Source organism: Siphateles boraxobius, unplaced genomic scaffold, assembly GCF_051911475.1.
Source record: "Siphateles boraxobius isolate OS27281-9 unplaced genomic scaffold, OSU_SipBor_1 7, whole genome shotgun sequence".
Taxonomy (NCBI): Eukaryota; Metazoa; Chordata; class Actinopteri; order Cypriniformes; family Leuciscidae; genus Siphateles; species Siphateles boraxobius.
Window position 1 is genome coordinate 10,682,693 of NW_027509197.1, and position 20,283 is coordinate 10,702,975.

The window sequence follows — 20,283 nt, forward strand, 5'->3', positions numbered from 1 at the left end:
TATGTTCATTTTTTATTTTTCAAAATGTTTTAGCCCCAGACATGGGACATGAAAGTCCATCATAAAAATATTAGATAACACTGATGGTCCATTTTGAACATTCTGTTGACTGTAACTGTGCAACTACATGTCAACTAACTCTCATGGTATTAGTAGACTGTCTGCTTAATATCTGCTAACTCTTGATTTTGATGCTCCTCCAACAGACATTATTCTAACTAGAAGTAAATTTGCAAGTACATGTCAACTTATTCTAATCCTAACTCTACCAGTCAACTAAGGCCCTGTCCACACAGAGGCGCATTTAGCTGCATACGTACAAATTTTGTATCGTATTGGCGTTTCGTCCAGACGGATCTGGCGTTTTGGGACACTGGAACTGCTATTTTTTGAAACCGGATCCCAGAGTTGATAAATCTGAAACCGACACCTTTGCGTTTTCGTGTGTACGGCCAATCCGAACATTTTGTGAAACGATGACGTCATCACACCACGTGTCAGCATTAGTGTCACACACCGCTACGTCACACGTAACAGCAACAACAATGGCGGATTATATGCTTGTGATCGTGCTGCAGAAGCTACTGAGCCTATTAGCTTTGCTAAAGCAAAATCTTCTGGTGCTATGCAACTACGGTGAGCAATCTTCGTCTTCACCTTGCTGTCGTGTTGGGTTCGTATTAGCGCGCAAGGTTATGCGAATGATCCAAATCTTCTTCTCCTTGTTTAGTGCATCTCTGTGGCAGAATTCCAGCGGCACATACTGGTCTGGCATGTATACCACATCGTTTTAAGTCGGTTTCAGTGGTTTCGTGTGTACGCATATATTTCTTGAGACGACGCCGTGTTTACGAAAAAAAAATACAACGAGGAAAAAAAAAGATTGGATAGGGAAAGCTCTGGCTTTGTGTGGATTTTGCCTAATACTCTACTAACACTCTAATTAGAGTTATATGTAGGTACAAGGTTACAGCAACAGAATGTGTTAAAGGGACTATCAAAATAAAGTGAAAACTAATATTATTATATATTTTTTTGTTAAATAATAGAAATTTAAAGGTGAAGTGTGTGATTTTTAGCGGCATCTAGTGGTGAGGTTACGAATTGCAACCAACAAAAGTTACGGTGGCCGACAGGAAAATATGTCATTGTCTGAGACAGCAGCGAGTAGCCAGTTCAGCAATGAGGTTTCTTTACAAGGATAAATTAAGAAATTATGTTTACTTATTTATTTAGTAAAACTATATGTAATTGCGAATATTATTGTTACTTGTTCCTCATTGTGTCAGTCTTTTATTCGCTGAACTAAGCTTGCTTCCTTGCACGAAGAGCAACATAGTAACGAAACGCGTTTGTCCATTTTGGGCTACTGTAGAAACATGTTGCCGCATTTCAATGTAAGCGAACCCGTGGTGTATGTAGATAGAAACTGCTCATTCTAAGGTAACACAAATATAACGGTTCATTAATTAAGGTCTTTATACACCACTGAAAACTTTTTTTTCAAGGTTGTGACGAAACGCGCTCTCTAGCGCTGTTTGTTCTCTGTCGGCTACGGTAGAAACATGACGACACAATATGTCGACCTCCATAGAAGGGGGTGCCTGCGGTTCTAGAGATATAAATGTCTCATTCTAAGGTAATAAAAACATAACGGTTCATTATGCAAGGTCTTTATACACCAGTGAAAACATAGTTATGGATCTTATATTGCATTTCTGTCAATAGATCCTCAGAAATATTACACAATGCACCTTTAAGTGAAACAAACTATTTCATTATTTAGTGCGTGAAAATTATTCCTATCAATTTTACACAAACAACTGTTCCTCGGTTGTGGCGTCAGCAAATTATTCTGTACCAAAAAATGCTTTTTTTATGTATTATTTATTATTAAGTCCACAGGGCTTAAAGTTGCTTGTGTATACAATACTGTATACAATATACAATGTGTATACAATACAAAATACTGTATGTTTCTTTTATAGCTCTCAACACACACACACACACACACACACACACACACACACACACACACACACACACACACACACACACACACACACACACACACACACACACACACACACACACACACACACACACACACACACACACACACACAGAATCTCAAATAGTTAAGACTGCTGCAAAGCCAATCAAGCAATTCCAAAGGAATAACCTTCAACTGACCAGTCATTTCAACATAGTGAAGTACAATATGTGCTGATTCGACTGATATAGCACTCTTACATAACATTTAGTTACTTCAGTTAGTTTTAAACTTTTTATTGGCAAAAGGCCTGTGTAATTAGCTCATATAATGCTTTGAGCCAGAATTGCTGGCCAAAAGTTTGGACTGCTTAGTCCGGTGGTGTTAACGGATCTGGCTAAAGCTGGAACAGACTAAATAAGTAATAAATCAAATAAATACTTAAGAATGGTTAATCACATCAGCAGATGGCAGAAGTGAGATCTTACCTGCTGCACAGAAGAAAATCATCAGGAAGGTGCAGAGGAGCACAAATATACGGATATGAGACATCACGTCCCCCTGTGTGCTGCTGAACAGATCATGGGAGAGAATGATTGCAAAAGTGCTACTTCATTAGGTTTATGATATCACTTAATGAAATTAATAAGCTCTTATCAGTCAATAGGCTTAATGCAGCTCTGTGTTAATTTAATACACTGTCATTTAGAAGTTTGGAATTCAAGTTTCTGAAGAAACGTAAAGTTTTCAGTTGAAAAATAGTCCAAAAAAAGTGAAAGCTCCATTTTTCGCAGTCATTACTCATTGCAAATTGTGTCACAAAATCATTCTAAGTGCGATTTTAAAATATACGCATAGTACATTTTTGTTCTAACAAAGAGTGAAAATAGCAATAAACTGCAATTTCCTGAAGTATTCCTATTTCTAAGTCCAATTTTGGTTTCCCAAAAAAAAAAAACTTTTCAATACTACTTTTTGTAAGGTCTCCGGTCTATTATTCTTTTGACAAGTAAAGGCTAAATTCAGTTCCTTTCTTTAAAGAAGAAAGCTAAAAGGATCTAATCAAGACAATATCGAGTTTACGAGACTCATCTGGGAGCTTCATCGAACTGTTTAAGTGTGAATGTGACATTCAGCAGAAACATAATAAAAAGTGAACTCTAGAATGCATAACTTTTTTTCAGTTAAATAATACAACATTTATTTGAACTATAGAAGTGATTATTAACATCTTTAGTGTCATTTTTTTTTATCAATCTTGCAGAATAGAAATAGTTTTCAAAATAATGCCGTCAGAACCATGAGAGGAAACTTACCTAAGCATGAAGCAGAGAAAGACCTGTACGAGTGAGTCCAAACTCTAATGACTGAGTTTGTGTCTGTCCTTCTCAAATCAGGGTTCTGCTACTGAACAGCAAATAACAGCAAGAAAAGACACCATTCTTCTTCCAAGCCAGACACAACATATCCTTGTTACTTCAGCGGTGAGAACTGTTTTTTGATTGCACCGACAGAACAAACAGCCATGCAGAAGTAGAAGAAAAAAGGATCAGTGGTACATTTAATGGTCACAATGTCATTCATGTTTATACAAGATTGTATTTACATGACAGATTTCAGGTGTGGTAGTGAAACCTCATATGTCATCAGCACAGACAAAGAGTCACATCTTCCCTTCATTCATCAGCACAACGATCATCCTGTCTGACAAAATCACCCAAAGAGAAAACCTCGCCAATCACACATCTGTACAAACAGTGCATGTGAATGAGGATTGTGGAACGTTTTTTTTTAATATGGTGAATGATCCAACCATGAAAATCTAAAAGAAAACAAAAGAATATTCATAATGTTAGATGACATCTTATGGTTTGAAAACTGTCCTGTATTAGCAGATGTTGGGGTTTTTTTCTTCACAAAATTGTTGTTCTATTACAGGACGGTAGTACAGTAAGCCAAATTCAGGGCATCGAGTGGTTATCAGTGGCCTAAAAGAGATTTTCACTACAGAATATATCCATGTAACACAAGAGGATAGAAAGAACACATTTTATATTTTAATGACAGTATATTTATTGAACAAAAACATATGATTTTATTTATCAAAATAAACAGAACATAGTACAAACTTTGCTCAAGTGATTGTTTTGAACAATATTAACGTAGAGATCATTAAAAACATATTATTTTTGCTAAAGTATTTGTATAAATGATTTGTGCGTTTTGTCCCATGCCAGTTTAACCCCGTGTGTGGATTTATTAATTTATAATATTTATTTTCACACAAAATCTGATGCTCCATCAATGGTCAATACAAAGACACACATATATATATATATAGGCTATATATATATATATATATATATATATATGTATAGGCTATATATATATATATATATATATAGGCTATATATATATATATATAGGCTATATATATATATATGTTATATAGCCTATATATAAATATATAAATATATATATATATATATATATATATATAGCCTATAATCATGCATTATGGGAGCAGTGAAAAGCAATTTTTCCTTAAGATGTGCCTTTAGCCCCGTTGTACCCTACCTCTTTATTTTTGTGTTTAATGTTGTACATCTTTTTTTTATTTATTGTAATATTTTTAATTAACCAATGGTTTAGAAAGATTATCATAATAGCCTAAATGATCAATAATATGGTCACGTTCTAGCGCTGAAATGTGTTGTTTTTTAAATCAAGCTGGTCGTTGCCACTGCTATCATGGATACTATTGATGGATACAGTGTTCTCTTGTGACTCGCGCAAAGTCTTCCCTCGGACGCGCGCTTCTATCTATCGCCATTGCGGAGACTCTCTATTCGTTCCGGTGAAAACACAAAACAAAGTCCTCACAAACGTGTCTCTGCTTGATATACAACCACTGATAAACATATTCGGTTTAAAAAAAAAATTACGATTGCGGACTAGAACCCAGAATAGGCTACTATCTGACACACTTGGCAAAAGCTCTCACAAGACCATTAAATTGCACAAACAAACTACGTGGGTCTATGGATTTATTCACGTAAAATATTCTCAGCACTAACAATAGTAGATCTCATTAAACGACAAATTAAACCCAATGTTCTATTGAAATTGATTTCTGGACATCGTAATGTTATTTTTTTCCGAAAATTATTTTTGTACAAATATATTGTAGCCTACATATAGGACTATCTGATTTAGCAATGGCAAAAAAAAAAAAAAAAAAAGTAGGCTACTGTGTGTTTAAAAAAAAAAAATAGACTCACCTGCACTCTTTAACTCTTCACATTATACACATTTTCATTAACCTATACATACAGTACAAGTACCAAAAAGTGCAATGGTATTACCATAGTGTTTTGCAAACGACTCAAAATTCCATGATCAAGCCAGTATTACCATATGATACCATCACTCTTTGGTACTCAATCTCTGGTTACTGTAGCTTATATTTATATTAGTATATATTTATATTTTAGTATGTAAGTTTTGTGCATTTATGTGATGCCGGAGATCTACAGTGATTCCTCTAGAGCAGTGGTCCTAGAGACATTATACATTTTGGAGACAATATTCAAAATCCCTCCTATATCTGAACTAATTTGGAGTTAAGGGAAACTCAGAATTCCGTTTTATATGTGATATCATGAATATTTAGACATTTGTTAGTGTGACGTCACTGGAATTGGCTATAAATATGGAGCATTCATGAGCGCTTGCAGTTGGGAAGTCATGCAAAATATACAATGTCAGTTTAATTTTGTACATCTTTATGTGTGTGTTTTTTAAATTCACCAAGGCGGCAACTGCAATTAACATTTATTTATTTATTTGTTATTATCGTGTGCGTTTCCAAAAATATAGATTCACCTGCACCCTTTACACTTCACATTATACACCTTGTCATAAACATAAAAGTACCAAAGTGTACCATGGTATTATTACCTTGGTGTTTTGGACATAAATCAGAGTATCATGTACGATACATGAATTCCATGATCAGGCTAGATTTACCATAGTATTACCATCAGATGCCATCACTGTACTAATGGTACTCAATCTCCGGTCACTAGCTTATAATTATTAATTTCTGTTTTGTGCATTCATGTGATGCCAGATATTTGCAAAGAGTCCACTATCAGAGAACGGATAGCTACAGAATAACATGTAATATAAATGGTTTAGTTTTGCTTTTATAAATTGAGCATTCATGATATTACTACAGATAAATACATTTTCTGTAGATTTGTGTTAGGCCCACCTGAAAGATTATGCAGTAAATTATTATTATTATTTTTTTTATCAATTTATATCATATGTGTAGAGTTTACAGATGCAGAAATGTACCTAGATATTACAAGTGTGTGATGTCATCACTGCTCATTACCACACTACAATATAAGATGACTTGTCAAAAAAACAAATGAAACATTTTAGTTCACGTGTAGAGATTTCAGAAAAATCGGTTAAAGGGATAGTTCACACACTTATTGTCATCATTTACTCACCCTCATGTTGTTCCAAACCTGTATGAGTTTCTTTCTTCTGTTGAGCATAAGATATTTTGAAGATTGTTGGTAACCAAACAATTTCGGCGCCCATAGACATAGAATAAATAAATAAATAAATAAATAACGAAATTAGACCTTTCTCAAAATATCTTCTTTTGTTTAACAGAAGAAAGTCATATTTGGAATAACATGATGGTGTAAATGTCAATGATGAAAGTATTTTCCTTTTTAGGTGAACTATACATGCCACCTAAAAGCACAAGTGGCCCGTCACATATCATCAAGTTTAACAGTAGTTAGACCTCCAGTACGTCAGTACATACCATAAGCTGCAATCATTCTGATAATAATTTCTCTCAAAATTTCTGACACAAAAATGAATAAATATTCCACAAGGTGTATTTGTTTATCACAGTTAGGTAATGATAATGGATGTCACAATGCTTAGAAATGAAGGTGCTTGACATTATTATCAAAGATAGAGGAAATGGGTCTAAAAGGATATACAGTCTGAAAAGACTGGGAAGGTACAGTACATTGTTTGTTTTATTTTCTGCTTTACTCTAGAGCTGTCGAATAATGACATCTACTGGTGAACTGCACACATGCAGATTTTTAAACTATGGTATTTTTTGTATGTCAATCAGCAGGTGTTGTGATGCACTGATATATTCATTCTCTGCACCACAGAAATCAAAATTGCTGGAAAAATGAGAAAAGAAAGCACAGGCAACATCGACGAAGGTCCTTTTACGTTATTTTGCAAAACTTTTATTGAACAAAAGTATTTTAATTCTCACCACACTGTCCTCAATACAGTACCATAATGCTGGATCTAAACGATTCATATCATTTTTTCAATATATATATATGTACATACAGTGGAAAGATGAATTAAATAACATTGCTCAATAACATTCAGACAAATAGATTTTTTTTTAAAAATCTGAAAACCCCTTGACCAACACGCTTATTGGTAAACAGACATAGTAATTGACAAAAGTACAGAAATAAAAACATATTTTTTGTTTTATCACTCTTGAATTAGTGTTCACAATCAACTATGTGTTACTGAGAGCAGAGAAGACGTGTTGGTGAGGTGCAATAAGACATCAACAGTAGCAGAACCGGAAGTGGGTGGCACATTTGGTTGAAAGGACACACATTCAAAAACTCAAACTGCTCTCTCTCAGAAGCTACAATCTTGTTTCATCCCAGTCTCTTTTAACGCCTGTCGTAACTGCGGCATTTATCTCCCTTTATGAAGTACCCTGATTCTGAGGAAACCCTGAAGTGACTCGGATCCAAGAGGAATACCTGGAAAGCTGTGTATGTTCGCATTGTAAGAGCAGAGACGTCCAAACACTGCCTTCATGAATGCTGGACGGACTGTAGATGCAGAAACAGTGTCTGTAAAGGCTCAGAGGATGGGACAGCACCGCTTTATTTCAGGGCGAAATCGGACTGTCATTCCAACTATTGGATCGGATTTGTATTCAACCAGTGTGAACGCACAGAAATGTTGCGTGGTCTTCGTATGAGCTCTATGAATGGAGACAAATCTTCAGTTAGGAACCAAATAGCACCCCTCATTCTTCACATGGCCACCTGCTCTGAAGGATCAAGGTTAAGACATGCACATGAATCTATTCTCCTCTGATAATTCCGTACAAGAGCTACAACTGTAACGCTCTTTCAGGCAGAGAAATGTAAACCAATATAATGTGGGTTGAGGTTGTGGATTCTACCAGCAACAGGAAGAGCAAAAGAACAGCTGTCCAAAGAGAGTTCTACAGATGTCACTTAGTGAGGATGTCTTTACTAAAATCGCCAGGGTGGCTGTAAATCACTTTAAAAAAACTAAACAGGAGGCATATATCGAGGATGGACATCTGTTTTTTAAAAGAAGGATAAAGTTGCTACTGCTCCCTATTAGCGTGGAGGCGATGTAGAGTCAGAAGTCCTTGAAGTTGGTTAGAAAGGAGCATATCTTCTTCCCCTCAGTCGAGGGTTCAGTAAAGTCAGAGGAGTGTGCAGGAAGAGAAACGAAAAGATAGAGAAGGAGGAAACAGAGGTGCACGGGGGAAGAGGTAACGCCTGTTTAAAAAGTGCCAGATTCAGGCAAGGGGCTTGACAAGGTAGAGTTTGTCTCCTTGCTCACTGGTGAAGATGGGTGCTTTCTTGTAGTGCTCTACGAGCTCTTCCATACTGCTAAAACGCCGCTGGCCGATGCAGTACACTCCATCCTGAAGCTGCACCTTGAAGTGCTTGTTCTTCCCCACAGCCTTCAGAGAAATGGAGAAATCACTGGGCTGGAAAACAACAGGCAGAGATAGGGGGAGAGATATTAATGGGACATTGTTGCCGCTGCTTCTACATGCCTAACACCAGATGGCAGCATCGATTTAAATAAGGCCACATTACAGCCAAAATAGAATGTAGCATTCTTGGGATGGGCACCAGAATTTGATCCAAGATTTATTTAATGAAATTAATATTAATAAAACCATCTTTGAATTATTCTTTGTGATTTCTAAGTTCGTTCCTTCCTAAATCACGGATCACTGAAAAAAGCTGAAGGCTAGTTTTTTTAATGTGAAATTCGATTCTCTATCTTTCTTTCTAATAACTGTTCCAAAATGACACATTATATGCACAATAATCATTTACAAATTATTTTTTGAGAGCACAAAGTAACAAAATTGATCAAATAAAAAAAATAATAATAACTGAGGGACATGAGGTCAAACAGTGGATATTTTGCTATACTGTATTTATATACCATGGCATGGTTTTTAAAATGTCACATGCAGAAAACTGTGGCATATATTGAAAATGTGTTGCAGTAAAGGACCGTTCAGACAGCTTTGTTATTTATAATTTGATTGATTTAGATTTTCATGTTGCTACGATCCACTCACATCTGGTGTAGACTTATGGTTGCCAAGATTTGCAATTTGGTGCATTACTATAGAATTCAAATGACATGTGGCCACAGGTTTGTATATGTATTGTGACATTACGTGAAGGCCAAGTATGGTCATCCAAACTCGGAATTTGTCCTCTGCATTCAGCCCATTCAAGTTAGTGCACAAATTGGGAGCATTGAGTAGTGAACACACACACACACACACACACACACACACACACACACGTACACACACACACACACACACACACACACACACACACACACACACACACACACGTACACACACACACACACACACACACACACACACACACACACACACACACACACACACACACACACACACACACACACACAGAGCAGTGGGCAGCCATTCACTGTGGCGCCTGGGGAGCGATTGGAGGTTAGGTGTAAGATTTTGGTCATACTGTCCACCCCTACACAATTCGACTATGAGAAGTCAAAGTCTCAGTGGAATTCAAATAAGTTGTCCTAGTTTCATGGTTTATTCAGCACTGTCCAAATAGATCTGTCATCACACAACACAGTCAGTGGGTTGTGCAAATAAACAGATCCACTATCCTGGGGATCGCACAAATAATTGGCTAAAACTGTGCGGTTCAGTTGGCTAGTGCCGTTTTTCCCCCACTTTGGTTTCCCATAATTAACATACCGAAATAAGACTGCATTACTACGTGAAAGGTTGTTTGCAACAGGTAGTTTGGCATATACAGTAGATGTAAGCGAACTGTTCAAAATCAGTTAAACTTACCGATGACTCACTGTCCCGTATCAGAAAGTCCCCTTCCGCTCCTCTCTCATTAAGCGCACACTCTGCTTGATGCCGTGTAACGTTACCATAATACCAATCCTTTCCAGCAAATTTGCCTGTACGTGAGGGCACCGTGTGACTGATGTGAGGCGAGCCGTGACTTGACCCTAAGCCCTTCGCTGGCCCATCATTGAGCACTACCACATAGTTCTTGGGCACAAGGCCGACCACGCCGCGGCTGTTTTTACACCTCCACCATTCTGGGTCATTCTCTGGCTTTTCCATAACCTCCATAGTCTCGCCCTTCTCAAAGTTCAGTTCCTCCTCTGTAACTGAGCTGAAGGGGTACAGAGTTTGGACCACATGCAGAACAGAGCTCCCGGAGCCTCCTGGCCGGCCGTTGGCCATTGCCACACCTTGCCCAACCTTCAAAGACCGGAAGCTCCCCAAAGTGTCCCCAAAGACCCCGTCATTGTCTGCGTATCCCACCTCCTCTTGGACATAGTTGGATGGAAACCAACCAACACGGCCGGCATAACTACCCCTCCACCATCCGTCACTGCACTTCTCCATGACCACCACCCTCTCCCCTTTAACAAGGTTGAGTTCGTCTTCACGCTCAGCTGCGTAAGAGAACTTTACCAGTGCGGGAATGTTCAGGTCATAGATCCGCTCGGCCCCGCCCCCTCCACCCCCTCCTGTGCTGCCATTGGATGGGTATTCTGCCTCTGTGCTGGGTGTGGGAGATGGATCACGAGCACTGGTCTTCCTTTTCGTTTTCCCCAGTCCTGAGAGGAATAGAAAGAGGCAGAAAAGTAAGGAAGTGAGAATCTAAAAAAACAACAACTACTGATTCATTTAAGTCTATACAGATCACTGATTTGACGATAAACATACGATATGCCATTTTATTGCAATGTACTTGGATTTATTGACCAGAAAGACATATTGAATTGTTCTTTCGAATGAATCGGTCACAAAGACAGAAAATGTATTAATTTAAAGGTAAAGAATGTGATTTTTCAAAATCGTTGTTGAAGACTGTTGATATTTTAAATCATTGCCTGATCATATCCCCTCCTTTTTACAGTGATATTACTCTGAGCTTTTCTCTTTTGTAATGTCTCTCTCTCAGCCATCTCTCTTTTCTTCAAATCTCCCACTTTATTAGCTCACTCTCCTTCCCCATACTGAGTGGACATGCCCCCTTCTGCTGATTGGCTCACTCTCTCTCCTCTCCCATCCTGAGTGGACATGCCCCCTTCTGCTGATTGGCTCACTCTCCTTCCCCATCCTGAGTGGACATGCCCCCTTCTGCTGATTGGCTCACTCTCCTCTCCCATCCTGAGTGGACATGCCCCCTTCTGCTGATTGGCTCACTCTCCTTCCCCATCCTGAGTGGACATGCCCCCTTCTGCTGATTGGCTCACTCTCCTTCCCCATCCTGAGTGGACATGCCCCCTTCTGCTGTTTGGCTCACTCTCTCTCCTCTCCCATCCTGAGTGGACATGCCCTCTTCTATTTATTGGCTACAAGCTTGTTGTGGTGCTTGGTATGATCTACATTCAACAGCATTTTTCAAAAATCACTTACTGTACCTTTAATGCCAAATGTGACAAAACGTATTTGCCAATCTGTTGGTGATACGACTGGTGCAGATATCCCAGACTTCTCATTTAAATTCCTTACAATTCCCATTCCTACTCTCCAACCACAGACTGCAAAGTACCCTGAAGTTCCCTGATGTCTGAAGCATTACATTTTCTCCAACTATAAGAAATTATAGTCATTTCCCCCACTGATAGAAGCTGATCTACTCAGGACTAGTGATCTGACAGAGTCAACTGTGTTAAATGCCAAGGAGGAATGTAAACCCTTGAGTCCTGGGGGTGCATCGGGAACCATGGAAGAAAAGAGAGATTAAGGATTGAAATAGAGAAATGGGATTACTATGATCTGATTATCTAACAAAGGAACAGGTAACCTATAACAGACAATGGTTTGAGCACAGATCCTAAAAACATACACGTTCATCACTATCACAAAAAAGAAAAAAATCTTGTACAGATAAGGCTTAATAACTAGAGATGAGAAGGTATGCCAATTTCAAATCACAATTATAGTGACCGAAATCATCACGGTTATCAATACTATCATGTTATTGTTAAAATGTGCTGGAAATATACAAAAAGTACTCATACACACACTGGCACACATACCAAAGACGGTTTTCATGACAATTAAAATATAAAAATGGTAATACTAAATGTCGGGAATTTTATCGTTGTTTAGAGTCAAACCAGTGACTCGTCCCTATTAATAACCCAGTTATGTGTAAGGTTAAAATCTAGTGTTCTTTTATATGATACAGGTCAAAAACTGTTTTAACAAAATCAGATCAGCTCACACAGGTATTTGCCCATTTTCCAATTTTCCTCTGCATATAAACACGTTTACCAGCATTCTGGCTGCATTTTCAATTACTTGTGCATGTTTTGGTGACAAAACAAGAAAAAGCATTATCATTTAAAAAAATGTTATTGTTTGGTTTTTATAATGAGCATTTTGTACAATGTCAATACATTAATTCTCTAAATGCCAGTGAAATAAACAGGGACCCTGCCGTATCTTAAGAAGGACCCCGGTTTGCATCTGAGTGTCTTGACAGGCAGCCAAAAATAAGCCCTCCTACATGTTCCCAGGTAACAGAGGAGATCTGCCACTATCTCCTCTACTGATCCCATGTAGACACATACAACACATAATCAAAAGCTTCATGTGTGTGCTTGTGCACGTTCAGTGTGCTGTCACTGCAGGCAGAGTACATTTCCAACTTTTAAAAAGATACGTTCATACACTCTTAAAGTGACAGCAGCCTAATAAACCTGCTGTTGTCTGTCATGTTAATCAAAGAACAAAAGACTGAGAAAATCACTCGCTGCTCTTGACTGAATACCTTTTGTAACTATTAGGTGTGTAACGATACACAAAACTGACGGTTTGGTTCTTCCCAAGGTTGTGACGTCTCGGTTCGGTTCGGTGGGGTGGGGTTTAAAAAGCTAAAATTGCTTTTTGTTGTTTTTTTAAACAGTGTTTTAATGAAAAAAAGGTGTCTTTGTCTTTAAATTAATTCAATTATAATTAAACGTTTCGCAAGGATTACAAAAAAAAGATCTGCTAATGCCTTAAACTATATAAGGAGCCCCTTAAAAAAAAGTTAACAACAGAGCCTAGACTTTTAGCCTAAATTCAGATGCTATTTATTTTTATTTTTAAACAGAACATAAGGCAGTTTTTGCATTAACTTGTGTTTTTACTCTAATTCGTTATTGAAATATAATAATTTACACAGTTGCTGTCATTTTCATGAAAGATATTTTAAACATACATTAAATAATCAAGATATCATTAACAGGTTAAGTAAAATAAGTGCATTTATTTAGTGCAAGAGTTTTGCATTTCTCTAGGAACTGGATGACTTGCCTGCTGAGGTAAAAATAATCCAATGTGACAAACTAAGCTGCTTTATTGACGTCTTTCCACTGCTGAAACACTGATTGAGCGATTATACGAGTTTTGATGCCTTTTAGTATTTATTCTGTATCTTTCAACATACCTTCAGGTGTCCATTCATGTTTAGCCTATTCTGTAACTGAGGAAGAGATTATTGCGTTTAGTCGCGCTCGCGCTGCCGCTTGAAATGAGGAGCTAGTACAGCGATCTGTCACGCCAAAGCAAAGGGCGCTAAAACGGCATTTATTGTTTGGATTTCGTGATCAAATAGACATAATTTGAATGATTACACCTTGCTTATTATTTAAAGTAACAAAACAAGGAGCTTGCTATTATATGGTGTTAATGGTGGTTAGGCTACAAAACTGAATTTGTTGTGTACACATAAGACATGAGGTCCAGTGAGCCAGGGCTGGGCCGGGGTAGCAGTGGGCGGGTCGTGTTCGGTACGGTATGCCATGAGAGAATCGCGATACGTATCGTGGGTTCTGTATCGCGGTTTTTCGGTTCGGTTTGAATATCGTTACACCCCTAGTAACTATAATTGTAACAGGGTTCCCATGGGTCCTTGAAATCCTTGAAAGTTTGTGAATCTGAAAAAAAAAGTCAAGTTCCTGGAAAGTTTTTGAAAATAAACATAATAGATACAGGTTCTTGAAAGTGCTTGAATTTATTTTGTCCATATTATTCCCTCTGGTCCGCTGTTATTTCGCCAACACTTTGTGGCCTAGCTTGCTTGATTTACGTTGGTTATGCGTTACGTTAAAGGAGTAGTTCACTTTAAAATGAAAATTGGCCTATGATGTAGTCACCCTCAAGCCATCCTACGTGTATATGACATTCTTCTTTCAGACGAATACAATCGGAGTTATATTAAAAAATGTCCTGGCTCTTCCGAGCTTTATAATGGCAGCGAATTGCAACCATCAAATTGAAGCTCATAAAAAAAGTGTATCTATCCATCATAAAAGTGCTCCACACGGCTCCAGGGGTTAATAAAGACCTTCTGAAGCAAAGCGATGAGTTTGTGTAAGATAAATATTCATATATAACACGCTACAATGTACAATTCTAACTTCCGGCCAAGCGAACATAAGCAGTCTTCTTAAGCCTAATGCGCAAGTTGCACAACTTTTGACATCAAAGTAGCGTAGTGTGTCATAGCGTGGCGTAAATATCAGCTTTGTCGCATTACTCAAATAAGTTGCGCTTTAGACTTAAGTCGAATCCTTATTGTTATGGAATGACACATACAGATGATTAAAGTGGTATATAGTGATTTATTGGAACACTGCTGGCAAATGGAAAGAAGGATGAAGATGGAATAATAATCCTTAACAGACGTGAAGTAGTTGATGATAGATGGAGTGGAAGTGGAGTGCACACGCTCTGGGTTGGTCGGGATAGCACTCATAGACACAGGAAACACACCGGGAGATGACTGGGGAGACGCAGGAGAGCAGGAACGTAGGTAAGCGATATAACTTCAGACTGATAGGCTGTAAAACAGGAAAGTAGTCTTTACTCAAAACGAGACCAGACAATAATGAAGCTCAAGGCGTGTGCTTAAATGCTGTTGTTGATGAATGACTTGACTGGAAACAGGTGTGCGTGATCAGTACTCTGGAGATGGCGCTCTTTGTGATTGGCTGCTGATTGAACCTGGTATGTCTGTTACACTTAAGTTCTTTTGGCCAGAAGCTAGTTATTTTACTTTATAAAGTTTTAAATTTTGGGCTCCCATTCACTGCCATTATAAAGCTTGGAAGCATCAGGGTGTTTATTAAAATGACTCAGATTGTATTCGTCTGAAAGAAGAAAGTCATATACACCTGGGATGTATCACCTTGACGGTGAGTAAATCATGGGCTAATTTTAATTTTAAAGTGGACTACTCCTTTAAGTGTTTCCTGTGTGAGGTACTTTGTTTTGTACGTTGCCATGACATTTACGTGCGCACGAAACTACTATGATGGTACCTCAATGTTTCACAGATACACTGAAACATTGCAAAAATAGGCTGAAACCGCTGAAACTTGATGCCTGGAAAATGCAAGCTTCAAGATATTTGGCTCATCAAAGAAGATTACAAAGAATGCTTGTTAAGATAATGTAAACCCATTAGGCAAGAAAAACTTAAAAGCATATTCATATATCTAAACTTCTGGTTACATGAGCTTAAGCTCTTTTCAATAAAATCCATGCAAAAGTTAATATCAGATAATTTTAGAATACAGTTTGTACCAAATATTCTTCAGTTTTATGCAAAACAGAAATACGACAAAGGACAATTAGATAAATAGAATATCAGATCTCTGTCATATGGCCAAAAATAAATGCAAAAAAAAAAGAAGCTTTTTTGCATAGTTGTTTGACATGAAAACTGTAATAATGTATCTTACAAGGTAACACAATGTAACCTTGCTCTCACTTGAAATGTGTCCCCACATTAAGTCCTTGAATTTGAGGGTATTGGACTTGGAAAGTCCTTGAAAGGTCCTTGAATTTGAAGTTAACCAAGGTGTGGGAACCCTGTTTTAAGCATTAATCTATCCATTGTTATTTCACATGAATTACTTTCATTTCAGTAGAAGGCCTATTTCTTAACACCTGAAAAACTTAAAGCCATGTTTATTTCACGTATATTTTTATTATATTGTATTTCTTTGAGCTATCGTTTGCAATTTGTTTGTGTTCTCATTTTATTACTGACTTTTTTTGTTTGTTGGTAGATTTAGTTCAACGATTCAAATAAAGGCTCCCTCTTCTGTGTGTAAGCTATAAAATTTCCAAAGTTATCAAAAAATTATGAGATGATAACAAGTAATCTGTATGGTGCTATATATGGCAGTTTTCCCAGTGGTATCGAAAATGGTATCAAATATCGATATTTTTTCAATGTATCGTATTGAAGTTGGAAATTCTGTAAAGTTACTCCACATGTGTTTTCTCTCAAATATTTACGTTCCAAAACTGACTATATTTACCTGAATATTCGGCAAGACAGACATTTTGACAATTTTGTATGTATTTGACCATTTAAATGCAACAAGCCACGAAAATAAGTAAATTAGGTACTCGCAAGCTGTATCGATACTGCAGAAAAGGAGTATTGTAATAGTTTAAGATATTTCAGTATCGATACATATCAAAGTATCAATATTTTTGACAACACAAGTACATAGTAGGTAGGGCTGCACGATTTGGGGAAAATGTCATATTGCGATTATTGAGGTCAATAATGCGATTGCGATATGCGATTGCGATATAATAAACAAATGGTTTCATTAGTCAACTTGCTTGGTTCTAAAGCAAAATGCACACACAGATTAGTGATAATTCTGTGTATTAATGTGTATTTCTCAACTAAACAACTAAATGATTGATAATACCTATAATGATCAATAAACCATAGATGTCTGGATAAAAATGACTTTACTGACAGAAAGCTTGCTGTTGGCCCTTTAAGAGCAGCCACTGTTGACAGAGCCGCGGATCTCACACGCGCCTCATTCTCTCAACTCTTCACGTCCATCATAAGACTGCTCTTATGTTATGAAAATACTCAACAAAACGCCATTTTGGCATAATTGATTGTGTTATTGTTCGTTCAAGCTTGAAAGAGAACTGTATTCTGGCGCACGGTCTGTGCATGCGCATGAATCTTGCGCACGTCTTTCTGTGAGTCAGAGTCAGGACATTCACAGGCAGCGCGCTCTCTTTTGACTTGCCGTGAAAGAATGGTTTAAAGGCATTCGCACGAATAAGAGCGGGATAATGTAACACTAGCCAAAGGATGACAAAAAATAAGAGATGCTGAGTTAACTGCATTAACAGCCCTAATTTGTTTATTTCATATAAAATCGCGTCATTTTGCGTTTTATAATCGCATAGGCTTGACATCGCGATTACGATTGCGATATGATTAATCGTGCAGCACTAATAGTAGGGATGGCGAAAACTAAAAATTTTCTTGACCGACCACCGAGCCTCGTTAGCCGGTTGAAACCGGTTAACCGATTAGTTTAAAATATGCCACGCTATTTGAAATAACAGCCATTTCGAGCCGCGCCTGCAATTTCGCAACTCTGTCGCATCTCTCTCTGCCTCCCGCTCACACACACACACACACACACACACACACACACACTGCCCCGGCGCCGCGCTTCCACTCACGTCACTTTTTTAAAATCCCCTACAGCGCGAAACATGAGTCCCGCAAACGCGGGGCCGAGGAGCTTGTATGTAATCGGAGGACAAATGGCTCCTTAGTTTCGAAATGGTTTGGGTACAAGGTAATCGCGTTGAAAATAAAGGCGTTAGTCTAGCGTTAGAAGCTCATTTGAAACATTGCAGCGGCTCATTTAAGAAAATGACAGCTCTGAAGAGACTCCGCTTTAGTTTGAGGCAACGTTACTGCTAACAATAATAAAGAAAGATGATGATCATCATCACCTTATCTGTTACCACTGAAATGTAGATGTAATGTATTTCTACAGTATTACTACTGTATCTAAGCACTGTATCACACAAGTTGCAACTTACTGTGTCATTCTTTTTGGTGAAATGGTCCCACACACTACGTTTCTTTGCACGCTTCATCCTGTGGTCTGCCCTGCTCTAACCTCGAGTGATTTAGCCTGTAGCCTTTACTTTTCGCAAACCTTGTGAGCGCGCAAACCCAAACGCTGTGACCTCGCGCCAAATGTTTTTATTGGTTTATTAAGTACAAACAGGCGAGTTATGAAAAATTGAGTGTGAGGGATTTGTTCACTTCACACAAAAATATCTTGGAATGAGATGGCTAACTGTAGTAGCGTTTAGTCCACTGTCTATAATAGCCTAATTTAGAGATCACTTTTTTTTTTTAACCGACTACCGACAACTTTGATCGGTTAACGTTGAGATGGTCAACCATCGGTCAAACGGTCATCGGTTAGCATCCCTAGTACATAGTGTACTGAGCTGAGGCCTGGTAACTCCTTGCACAGTCTAAATCCCAGCTGTCTGTGAGCAACTAAAGCGGAATGGGCCTCCCAGGCAACAGGGGCAGTATGCTGGAGCTGCTTCATACTGATAAGACTGGGAAAGGTGCAAGGGGAGGATGAGAAAAATCTCTAAAGAAACTTATCCTGATGTGAGTTGACAGGAGAATGAGTCAGTTTGGCAAGTAATGATGCACAGAATAACAGAGAACATTTGATGTCTGCCACAATTCTCTAGGAGCCTATCAAATGAACTGCAAAGGTTTCACAAATGCATTCATGCGTGCCTGCACATACACATACACACAAACATCTCTTGCACGTGAGTCGCATGCCTAGGCACTAACAGATATGTGTGAAGACAAAAAAGAAGCCCATTTTCCATTAGTCCTCAACTCCTGGGTCCTTGACCACTGAAGTACACTTAACAGGTAATTCCCCTAGGAATGTCAGTCTCACACCACACTGCACATTAACCTGGAAATACCTCTGTCAATTCTGAGGTAAGAACTAACAGGACTTTAAAGTAAGATATATCAACCCTTTGCAGTCTAGAAGGTAGACTACACTTGACTACACTGAAGTAAGAACAATGATCAATCATGATACAAAGTTATTAACATGAATTAACATTTAAGCAAATGTATTTGTTCTTATTGATGCTCTTGCTATACATGTTCATTTTGGAATAAGGGTTACACAGAACTCAGTTCCTTGCATACATTGTATACATGCCTGGCAATGACAATATTTGTAGATCATTTCAGGAAAAGTCTGTTTAAACTTTAAACTATCCGAACGTTCAGATCCTTAGATCTTAAGCAAAAGCTTGTCTGATAATATAATGGATAGGAATAGTTGCTAAGATAGGATTGGTCAGTAACATTTTTAACGTGGGGCCTAGGAAAGTGTCAGTTAGCATCAGTGCTCTAAACAGTGACTTGCAGTCTGGAGCAGTAACAGGATTCAAATCTCTACGATGGGGGAGTGACCTGGACTGCAAGCAAGAACAGTTAAAAGTCAATCTTCCAGTTCAAAGAGAGCAGAAACTTCCCCCTATGCTGGAACTCTGAGACTGTGTTAGCTGATAGTGCTGTGCACTTCTGAGGCTCTGGCTGACATGGAATGAACACTGCAACACAAACAGAACAGAGACCTTTTGGGAAATCTAGAAATAGAAGCACGTCCCACCACCAGTGACAAATACGTGAGAGGAACGCCTGAGAAGGCTTAAAAAAAGGAGGAGAATGAAGACAGAAAAAATCTATGAAAACTGAGTGCAAGTAGTCTTTGAGGTGAAGCAATGTGAAACCTCTTTTCAAAAGTCCTGAAGAAGTATGAAGCTGTTGATTTGAGTAGAGATTTAAAAAGCTGATTCTGTCCATCTCAAGTGACAAAACATGGCACACCATACTACTGCAAGTAATGCAATAACAAAAACTCCCTCATGGCCATTCCAACACATTAATTTTAACACCGAGACAGTATTCTGACACCATTCCACAAAGCCACTCACACAACTGTGTACTCACAAAGCCCTAATTTCTGCTTTTTACAATTTG

General features: G+C 38.1%; 1 protein-coding gene across 1 annotated transcript in view; it reads right to left on the reverse strand.

The window, feature by feature from the left end:
* Positions 1–7,267: 7,267 nt before the first annotated feature.
* nck2a (NCK adaptor protein 2a) overlaps positions 7,268–20,283 on the reverse strand; it is a 77,211-nt gene continuing 64,195 nt past the window's right edge. The window contains exons 3-4 of the mRNA XM_077215287.1: positions 10,224–11,011; positions 7,268–8,831 (exon numbers count right to left, since the gene is read on the reverse strand). Coding sequence (XP_077071402.1) covers positions 8,637–8,831; positions 10,224–11,011 — 983 coding nt within the window. The 3' untranslated portion in view covers positions 7,268–8,636. The remainder of the gene's footprint in view (positions 8,832–10,223; positions 11,012–20,283) is intronic.